At 37.3% G+C, this 11409-nt stretch overlaps 1 protein-coding gene across 1 annotated transcript; it reads left to right on the top strand.

The window, feature by feature from the left end:
* The first annotated feature begins 2383 nt into the window (after positions 1-2383).
* Positions 2384-11032, top strand: LOC128858424 (uncharacterized). The gene is made up of 10 exons (XM_054094692.1): positions 2384-2589; positions 2662-2788; positions 2859-3002; positions 3098-3267; positions 8837-9043; positions 9110-9491; positions 9564-9774; positions 9855-10292; positions 10350-10732; positions 10820-11032. The coding sequence occupies exons 1-10, from the start codon at positions 2572-2574 to the stop codon at positions 10903-10905; spliced, it is 2166 nt and encodes a 721-aa protein (XP_053950667.1). The 5' UTR covers positions 2384-2571; the 3' UTR covers positions 10906-11032.
* The last annotated feature ends 377 nt before the right edge of the window (positions 11033-11409 follow it).

Below are 11409 nucleotides of genomic sequence, written 5' to 3'. Positions count from 1 at the left end.
TCAGGCGACCTGGGGGGCCAACGAAATTCGGAGTTTCTTGAAATCAGTTTATTGGGAAATTTTCGTCGCAACTCTGTCGTAACAGTCTAGGCTATGTGAGACCTTGCCACATCTTGTTGAAACCACACAGAGTTGAAAGGAATTCTCTTTCGGCGTAGTTCTGGATAGAAAAATTCTTTCAGCATTTTCAAATAACGGTCTCCAGTAAACGTAACGGTGTGACCATTTTCATCAAAAAAATAAGGCCCGACAATACAGCGTGAAGAAACCGCACACCACACTGTCACGCGAAGAGGATGCAATTCCGTCTCGTGGAGTATCTGTGGGTTAGAAGTACTCCATATTCGACAATTTTGTTTGTTCACATTGCCGTTTAAATCGAAATGGGCCTCATCAGACATGAAAAGGCAGTTTAACATGTTTTGGTCTTCTTCCACCATTTGCAGGATCTTCTGGCAAAATTCCAGGCGAATCGGCAAGTCTGCTGCATTCAGTTTGTTAACCATTTGAATTTTGAAGGGAAATAAGTCTAAATCTGTGTGCATTATTGTTTGCAAAGACTGTCGGCTGACACCAAGTTGAGCAGATAAGCTTCTTGTTGAAACCCTTGGATTGCTTTGTATAGCTGCAGCTACAGCAGCGATCGTTTCCTCCGTCCGAACTGGTGTGTTTCGATGATAAGGCCTTCTTGCGACTGTTCCTTGCTCAGCAAAATTATTCACCAGTCTCATTATGGTCCATCTGCTCGGGGGATCGCCGCCAAACATCCGCCTGTACTCTCTCTTTACCAAAACTACGGACTCCAGTGCGTGATAGCGGCGGACTATCCAAATTCTCGTTTGCGTGTCCCAGTTATCCATTTTAATAAATTTTAAAGATCAATCTGCAAATTAAAACAAAAATGGAACAGATAACTTAAAAAGAAAAAAAGTTATTCAATTTTTTTTTGGTAGCGGCTTTCATCAGCCACCCAATATATACTTTTTTTCAATATTCAATGACATTTCATCATGGAAAGAGTTACGCCTCAACAACGTTTACAAATCGTACAATTGTATTACGAAAATCGACGCTCTGTGAAAAGTGTTCACCATGAGCCCAAGCGAAATTATGATGCTCAGCGATAAGACTCATTTTTGGCTTAATGGCTACGTCAATAAGCAAAAATGCCAAAGCCATTCAAGAACAACCATTACATTCATTGAAAACAATAAGAAGGCGCTACTCGAAATTGATCACCCTTACATATGTATACTACAGTGTGAGGCAAAAATTAATCTCACTATCGGAAGATTTATACTTTTTGGCATCGTACGCCAGTCACATACTCGTATGACGCCCGTGAACTAGACAGCTTAAGATTTCCATCACTCAAAATCATTTGTTTTTTTATTTATTAAAAAAGTTATTCAAAAACAAAATTGGATGTTTAATTTTGCGCCACCTTGTATATAGTTACTACTAGTTAGTAAAACCTGTAAATTTCGACTGAAGGCTCATGGTACCGAGGCCGAAATAGTACTGCTCAATATTATCAATCTCAAGCATTAATTTATTTGTAGGGATAGGGGCAAAAATTATTTTTTTTTTTTTCAAAAAAGTCAATATACTAGTCAATATGACTAAAAATATACCTTAGAACTAAGTACAGAAAGCGCTGAAATAAAATTGAATTTAGTAATTTATAAAACACTTTATTGGGCAAAGAAAAATCAAGCATAATATAAGTAGAATTCGAAAACTCATCGAGCCCACGAGGTAAACGCTAATTGGATAGCCGGGCAATCATTTTCACCACTTACGAAGCCATACACAAAAGACAAAGAAAGAATACTGGGTCTCGTCAACAGACGGAAGGGCAGAGATACCGTATGAAGTTCATACTATGTTACATAATTTGGAAACGTAACGTGATAAAACTTATTTACATTGAAATGTAGATGAGTCCGACAACCCCATAAGTGCAATCTGTTGATCTCGAATTGATCCCTTGAAGCATCCTCAGTACTCTTAATCGAAGAGAATACTTTTAGGGCGTCCGCTGCCTATGTCAATTAATAAAAAGGATAAAGAATAGAGGTCGTAAGATAATTCCCTCAGCCACGCCAGAGGATGCAGTAACGGGAATAAAAGAAGAAACCCCATAGATAATCTATCAAGTTATATACAGAATTAGTAAAAACCTTAATAATTTTTAATATTTCTGCTTATTTGTCAAGAATTAAGAGGATAAATTAAAATAATAGCATACTTTTTAAGTACAGAAATAATATCACATTAAGCATTCAAAAAACCAGCAACTCTAAACACTGCTTTAAATTTCCAACTCAACAAAAAATTTACTTTTCATACACAAAACTTCAAAACGTTTTTGAAATTCTGATTCCATTCAAAGGAAAGCTTTCCCGCAAACAATTTACGACAAACAAATTTTCGTGAAAATCTTTTTCATATTTACATTTTATATATGTATGGAAATTGGTACGAATAAAGCTAATCAAGAGCACTCGTTCACATTTAATTGAAAATCAAATTTTTCAACCAAAAAAAAGTGTAAGAAAAAAATCAGACATGGAGGATGACGAAGGGGTAAAAAGAAATCATAAGTTTGCTATAAGTAACATCGACTAATTCAAGCTTGTATTCCTAAATCAATTACAGCAAGATTTAAATCTAAATGAAATATGGCGTGCTTGCCGCAAAATACAAGATTCAATTTTCCGTTATGGTTTCAATATTTGCGCGGACTTCTTGGAACACGATCCAAACTGTACTGGTTTGATATCAGGTAAAAACAAATTTGTTTCTATTACTACATACATTACACTTCTATTTATTATTACAAATTTTTCTTTCAGATTCACTTTTCACCGGCATTTTGGGCAAATACAAAAATGTGGCAGGTCTTTCTGATTTCGAGCTACGCGAAGTGACCGATTATTTTCGTCTGCGCGATGGACGTGTTGCCTATAGGCAATTCTGTAAAGTTGTGTGCGAAGAACGTGAGTGGAGCGGGCAATTGTGCTCAAGCTTCATAGATTTATATACTTGTAGTTATTATCGAACCGTTTAAATAGCAATCGTTTTCCCAATGTAGCTACATCCATCAAAAAAAAAGATTTGGCTACTGGATTGGAGTGGAATGATCCCATGCATTTTAATGTTATACCAAGGCCTGAGGATCGTCGTCGTTTATGTTTGATACTCATAAAAATTGCGCAATTCAGTAATTTGCCGTTATTTCCATATTTTCAAGACTATGAAATAGTAAGTTGCAATGCTCAACATTCACTTTATGATTTGATTTAAAATACTAAAATATATAAGTATAATACCATAATGTCAAAACCGGGAATGATTTACGAATATTTAATACCGGCACTCTGGCAACTGGTACTAGTCATTATTTTGGCACTACTACTGACCGAATGTCCCACAGTACACAGTAGTAGTCTTATAATTAGAAATTCATACAGTAGTGGTCTTAAGAAAATGCAATGTATTTTCCAAATTTTATTTAACCAAATTATAAACAGTGATTAGAAATAGTAAAGTAACAAATTACAATTTTTCTAAAATAGCGCTCAACACGAACAAACGCTAATAATTATGAAAGGGCGTGCCTCGCAGACCAACTTTGCCAAAAACAGTACTAAACAAGTTTGGATTTTCGCTCGAGGCGCGTTAAAATTTTAACAATATGGTCGAAAGTGCCATTAATTTTTTTTTTTTTTATTAATATAATTTCATGTATAAAACGATTTTAATGAAGAATGAAATTGTAACTTCTATTGTACTTAAATGGACATTTCTAACATTTTCTAATGAAATAGCGGAAAAAAGGCAATTAGCGGGTTGAAATGTCCCTCCAAAATTTTAAGCACGGGTTAAGATAAGGGCATTAGAAAGCTCAGTTCAGGCTTATATTCACACATTTGGCATAGATACTGTGCGAACACTTACACTTAAGAACATTAGGGCGGATCGATTTATATGGAACGCAATTTTTTGATCTTCTGTGTTGCATAGGGTGAATTTTATATTTTATATGTACTACTGTGGGCAAAAAGTAAGGTGAATTTGGTTGTAAAATGAAAAATCTGTATTTATTCTTGTAAATCAATTTCATCCCCTTCAAAATAATCCCCTCTCGATGAAATACACTTAAGCCAACGATTTTTCCAATCCCCACAACATGCCAAATAGTCCATTTCCGGTATAGCCATCAACACCTTCGATTCAGCTTTTATCTCCTCAATCGACTCGAAACGCGTTCCCCGGAGTGGTCTTTTGAGTTTTGGGAATAGCCAGAAGTCACACGGAGCCAAATCAGGCGAATACGGTGGTTGCGGAACGATATGCGTGGAATTTTTGGTGAAATGGTCACGAAGAACGAGTGCAGTGTGAGACGGTGCATTATCGTGATGCAAAAACCAAGAGTTGTTGACCCATAATTCTGGTCTTTTTAGACGAATTGCTTCACGTAAACGAAGCATAACGCTCAAATAATATTCCTTATTGTTAGAGAAAAGCGCAATTAAATATATATATAAACACGACCGTTACGTTTGAAGAACTTTATTGGAGTGAATTGAGTCACAGTAAGCATTAATACAAGAAGAAGAAGTAAAGAAGTTACAAACAAGGTTGATATTTTTTCGTACTTTAACTATACATGGTTGAATTGCAACTTGGCTCCAACACTTATTAACAGTTTGGCCAGGTGGAAGGACTTCATCATGACCTTTATTTTTGAGCGACTTTGACGTGCTCTTTTCGGTCTGGCCTCGCCTTTAGCACGATATTCGCTTGATTGGTCAGTTTTTTTCAGGGTCGTAAGCATAAATCCAAGTCTCATCTCCCGTAATAATGCATTTGAGCTTGTCCTAATAGTCTGAAAGCATTGTTTCACATACATCAACGCGACGAATTTTTTCCAAGAAATTGAGAGTTTTCGGTACCAAACGAGATTTGACTTGGCCCAAATGGTCTTTCAAAATGGTTTTCACAGATCCTTCTGATATTCCGATCATATCAGTAAGGTCTTTAACAGTCAACCGACGATTTTTGAGCACTAACTCCTTCACTTTATTGACGTGTTGGTCATCTGTTGACGCCGATGGTCGTCCGGAGCGCTCCAAGTCATCAACACGTTCTCGACCCTCTTTAAAGTCTTTGTACCACTTATAAACATTTTTCTGCGACATGTTCGAATCACCAAATGCCTTCTGCAACATGCTAAACGCTTACGTTACACAAGCGTAAGTACATATATTACTGGTAATGACATTCACATGAAAGTTGGCCCAGATGTTATTAACAGTGCTGCCAACTCATGAAAAAAATAACTAGAGCGAAATTTTAATCCCGCGAAGTTTGACAAATAAATTCACCTTACTTTTTGCCCACAGTAGTACATGTACCAGGTTGAAGAAAAACACAATTTTATGGTTTGAAATATACTTTACTATTCAGTATAGTCTCCCAGAGCATCAATACACTTGTTACGAGATTCCAATTTATGAATACCATCCCTGCAGTGCGAATCTGCAAGGACTTCAAAATATGCCTCCACAGCTGTTATGACTGATGAAAAACGCTTTCCACGAATGAAGTTTTTTAGCTCTGGAAACAGTCGTTAGGGGCCAAATCTGGTGGGTACGATGGATGCTCCAACAATCCGAACTTTAATTCACGGATTTTTCAAAATGCTTTTGTGACACAGCGCATTGTCCTGATGAAAACGAGTTTTTTTCTTTTGCAAACTCATTTCGGAGCCGAAGGACCACGTTCACATCACTCTTCAGTCTCTTGTTTTGATTTATGGTCATGGTGGTAGACCCAAGGATCATCCATAGTGGTGAATCGACACACAAACTCCACTTGATCCTTTTTAAAACGCTCTAAATATTGTGAATGTCCCTTTCGATTGTGTTTTTGTTCCATTGTTAGCGAATGCGGCACCCACTGTGCACACAGGTTTCTGAAAGCCAATACTTGATATGAAACTTCCCATACGTTCATGTGAAGAGTGTACCAATACAGCAAAAACAAATTTTGGCTAGTAACAACCGAACCGCAAAACTTATTGAACAGCCTAGTATAGCAAATATTTGCTCAGGAAATGTATACAAATAGAACAAAACAAAAATAACGAGAGTCGAATGTACGTAGTACGCGAGATTTTAAAAGTCCACTTACTTTTTCAACATACCTTGTAAGTGAAACTCAAAAATAACTTTGTAAGGTGAAACAAAACGGATACACTCTTTTTTTACACGGTCTTAAAACAAAATTTTTTTTCCAACCAAATATAATTCCCAAATGCCCTATTAAGTAAACATTTTTCGTGCAAGAACAAGAAGTACATTTTAGAACTAACCAAGTCCGACTGTGCATTAAAATTTCAACGTAATCTTTAGGTGGCGTCTAGCTGGATAGCAGTATTGTATAAGGTGGCGCATAACTAATCACCCAATTTTATTTTTGAATCGATTTTTTAACGGATTAAAAAACAATTGTGAGTGATGGAAATGTTAATTTGACCTTTACGCATTCCATGCTTGTCTTTTTGTTTACTGCAGCTGTCTAATTCACAAATGTCCACTAAGACTGACGACGCCATTTACAAAAATTATAAATCTGCCGATAGGGTGATTAATTTTGTCCCACCTTAAACAACTCGAGAAAGCAAAAAAATTACTAATAACAGACTTTATATGTTTTGTACTTGAGAATTGAATTTTCACTGTACACCAATTTTAATTTCTTTTATAAAAAAAATGAATTGTTTTTGTTTTATAAATACTTATGTAATGTGGATTTCATTATTACTTCTTTTGCACGGTTTTTCGCGAAATTATTTGGAGTTTTTTGATCTTACACGATTTTTTACAGTTGTGACGCCTATACCCGAATTTACCATATGTCGCTTGTATTTTTTACACAATTTTTTTTTTGCACGAATTTCTAAGGAACGTATCTACCGTATAAAAACAGAGTTGGGTGTATATTAGGGCGATTCGATTTAAAAATCGCTCATTGCTCTGTGAAAATCTTATTCTAGGGATCAAAATAAGAAACTTTGCCGAAGGAACCATACCTCTAAAAAGAGTTCTGATGTCCCCCAATTTGGGTCGAACGAAAAATCCCACTTTGACCCATTTAGAGTGCTCCAATCGAGTCCAAATGTATGACCGACCCCCACTAACTTTGGACGGCCGATCCACCCATGCCAGTGGCACACCCCCTGGAACTCCCCTGGGAGATTCCCCATACAATCATTTCAAAATATCACCATTTTTAGCCTTTACATGAGAAAAGAAACTAAAAAGTTCGACCCAAATTGGGGGACATCAGAATTCGTTTTAGAGGTATAGTTCCTTCGACAAAGTTTCTTATTTTGATCCCTAGAATATGATTTTCACAGAGCAATGGGCGATTTTTTTGCCTCCCCACAAATCGACCCGGCCTAGTGTATATGCTTCAATATTTTGTTGCATAACCCCAGGCGCATTCTTACAAGTTCATCGCAATAGAGCAGCTAATTTTTTTCATACGACTTGTTTCCGAGGTCTAATTTTCTTTAAGTTATCCTTAGCCGTCTATTTTTCATAGATTTTAATATTCTAGGGATAAAAAGCAAAAACAAAATACATTGCTCCTGTTGTCTTTCCTTTGCTGCTGCTACCTATTTAATGTGCCTTGATATGGAGAAAATAATAATAATCAGTAGTAGAAAGCAAAGTCATGTTCAGCAATTACGGATCGCACTGTGCAGCAGCTAAAAAGAGACACAAATGCACTACAGTAATTATGAAAAAGGAACAGCTGTAGATTATTCGACCACTTGCCGTTTTGTCCCAAACATCACAATCATTTGAAAAAAAAACTCGTATAGTTGAAATGTTTCACAAAAATGTTTCACGGAAAATTTCAGTAGGAGTATTCTGCGAAGAAAGCAGTATGTGATAGCGGACGAAAGTGCAGCATTAATTTGTTTCTAACACTATTTAACCCTATCTTTTTTCATCCAACATTGTCGCTCAGTCTAACCAACAAAAGTGGCTGCTGTCGGAATTCCACGTATGCGAATGACAATAAAATCCCACTCGTGTGTTTCATTGCATCTTTTGAACTCGCACAGTTAGACTGAAACTTAATGTGAAACTTATTAATAATAATAATATAATAATTTACCTTGAAGCTAAGGTTGAGGGTTAACGTAGAGCTTGGAATCCAAGGTATGGTGAATATTTTGATATTACCAGTTTTATGATGAATCTAAACTGCAGATGCAGATATGCAAAGTAACTAATTCTAGTGAAGGGATGTCAGATGTGCATAGAGTGCCCAGCCATCTTATCCTCCTCAAATCAAACCATATCGAGCCACTTAGCCTGTGCGAATTAACATTCAGCATTCCAACAATTTATCTGCAATGCCTCATGTTCAGCTAGACCTTCTGGCATTCATGGCACCATGAACTAAACACGCCTGCAGCCGCAACCTGCAAGTCTCAATAATTGTGATCTCAATATTCATCCAATATATGACGGTTGCTTCCATAACGACTGTAAAGCCGCTAATTAGTCGTCACGACAGACACGTGAACTCCCTTTTATCTCCACAGCACGATATGCTCTCAGCTCATTCTTCGTCACATATAAACCTTTTTTAAGTTGAATGGCCTAAAAGTAGCGCTTGAATTTTTTCACCTGCAGACTTGATTGCGTACATAGACTATAGATCATAACTTCTTCGTTTTGTTTGAAATTATGTACATGTATTTTGTCTATGCTCATTGCGTATTTAACACTTATCTGTTATCATTTAGGTTTCCAAAAATGTTGGTGTCGTGACGATCGCACATTTCTCTCGAGTTCTACACTTCATGAAGATCCCCATCTCGGATGATGATTTTCTCTTGTTGCTCAAACGTTATATGAAGGACTCTTTTACCGTCAACTATGTAGCCTTTATGAAACATATACAAAATATTATTGATTATTTAAAAACAAATAATCTGTTGGACAACGCTTTGGTGAGCAGAAATATTCATAAAATTCAGAGTTATGTTATTGAAAACATTCATACTAACAAATCACAGCAAATCATCAAAGACTTCCCAGGGCGTCTGGTTGACCTTGAATTTTCTGAATTGCCAGCTGTCAGTGGCACTCAAATGGCAATCAAGGCATTTCCTGATCTATGTAACCATCCGAAAGAAAACAAGGACGTGTGTGATCTTATATTCTGTATTCAAAATATCATATATAAGCGTCGTGTGCGCGTAAAAGAGTTCCTCGAGTGTTACGATCACCTACGCACCGGCACAATAACGAAGAATCAGTTTGAACGCGCTCTTGACAATATGGGAGTATACAAGTATCTCTCGCAACGTGATTTGAATTTATTGTGTGCGCGCTACATAGACCCCATCGATACAAATCGCATAATGTGGCGTTTATTCGAGAACGAGATCGATCGAGGTAAGTATCTGAGTCTCTTTCAGTGAGCTGAAATATTTTGAAATATTGTAAATTTATCCATCTTTTGAATAGTTTTTACCATTAAAAACCTGGATAAGGCTCCACTTTTGGAGGTGCAATCGCCACCTGACTACATAAAGTATATGCCGCGTGATGGCGCTTTAGATTGGGATAAAGCTGAGGAGAGTACGCGGAATTATTGCGAGGAAGCTTTGCAGCATATACAAATACGCATACGAAACCGCCGTTTGCACCTACATCCGTTCTTCCGCACCTATGACAAGTGAGTGGGAGCAATGAAGGCCCGCGCATACCTGCACATCGGATAATTATTGTTTTCGTTTTTTTCTCACAATTTTCTAGATTAAATAGCGGTCATGTTGGTTGTAATCAAGCCAATCAAGTATTCCTCAGCAACGGCATATTGCTGTCCAATAATGAACTCAATTCGCTACTGGCACGCTATGGCAATGAACTGGGCTTTAATTACACGAAATTCCTTGAGCATGCCGATCCCGCTGAATACGCTGTGCCAAAGTTAAAGCCCCATCCGGAAGCACTCAAGGCAGACTGTCCAGCAGTCAGCAAAGATATTGGCAACAACTACAATGAGGAGTACATTATAAAATTGCTTTCGAATATCAAGCGACAAGCGATAACTCGTAGCATCAATATTATTGACTTCCTACAAGACTACGATCGTCATCGCGAGGGCGATATATTAGAGATTGACTTCAAACGCGGCTTGGATAATGCACTTATAACGCTCACTCCGGGCGAATCGAGTGTAATTTGCACTATGTAAGTGGTTGTGATATAGAAAATTGGGAAAAAATAATAACTTTCTGCTCTTCGCAGCTTCCGTTCACCCAAACGTGCTTGCTGTGTGCTCTATCGCGACTTTTGTCGTGCACTTGACGAAATCTTCATTGAAATCGAGACATCAATGGGTGATAAGCAGATCATAGCTGTGCCCCTCATCCACTTGGCTAATCTAGACTGTTTCGATTGCTTCCTCAATTTCGACGAACGCACCCTCTGCTCGCAAGCTCTCATGAAGTTAGCGCGCAAGCCGGACGAAATCTCTAATTTGAAACAAGTCTTCCAGGACTTTGATCGCGAAAATTGTGGTACTATAAGGCGAAATCAGCTACTACGAGCGATAACTGTACGCGAAATGCACAACATGGTGAGCAGTCGTGAGCTGGATGCAGTTTGCAAGTGTTTCGGTGTACAACGCGGTAGGTTTTGATATTCTAGTAAAATTTACAGATATACGTACATATGTAACTTTAATAATCACTTCTCACGCCGATGCATGTTTGTAGGCCTGCACTTGGAATTCAACTACCGCGAATTCTTAAATACGTTGGAAATTCTATTCCGCACGGGGCAGGTCAAACGCAATTACTAAGGATTGAGCTATATAACGGAAGGGTAGATGAAATACTTGAATATGCATTTAGGTTTGTTGAAATTTTTTTGTGTCAGAACTTTTATGCAAGCAAGCTCAATGGAATTAGTATCTCCAAAGGTGTAGAGTTTTTAAATGGCTTTATGGATATCTGGATATGTGTACTTATGACCAATATATCGTTTCAAATAATTTGTTGAACATATTTGTAAAAAATTTAAAAGTATGTGATTTTACAAAACTATGGTTTCCTTTTCATTAACTCTGATTTTATATCTACCATCGGATTATAAACAGCACCCATCCGGCGCTTCGGCAATAGCGTCCATAATAAAAATATAACTTACCAAAGTTTAGTCGTCGGTTTAGTCTGAGCTGTATATTCCGTTAGTAACTTTCGTACACCCCAGTCACGGACAAGCCCATTCGGCTACAATGGCCGTCACAAAATCAAGTAATTACAAGAAAATGCGGAAATATCTATACGATATACGAGGTCATAGG

Source organism: Anastrepha ludens, chromosome 2, assembly GCF_028408465.1.
Source record: "Anastrepha ludens isolate Willacy chromosome 2, idAnaLude1.1, whole genome shotgun sequence".
Classification (NCBI taxonomy): Eukaryota; Metazoa; Arthropoda; class Insecta; order Diptera; family Tephritidae; genus Anastrepha; species Anastrepha ludens.
This window is presented reverse-complemented; position numbering and strand designations above follow the sequence as displayed.

Bases quoted from the DNA above. Each gene is read 5' to 3' on its own strand.
- LOC128858424 (XM_054094692.1), top strand. The intron at 9,492-9,563 runs GTAAGTATCTGA...TCTTTTGAATAG, and splicing joins CGAGAACGAGATCGATCGAG to TTTTTACCATTAAAAACCTG. The intron at 10,733-10,819 runs GTAGGTTTTGAT...GCATGTTTGTAG, and splicing joins GTGTTTCGGTGTACAACGCG to GCCTGCACTTGGAATTCAAC.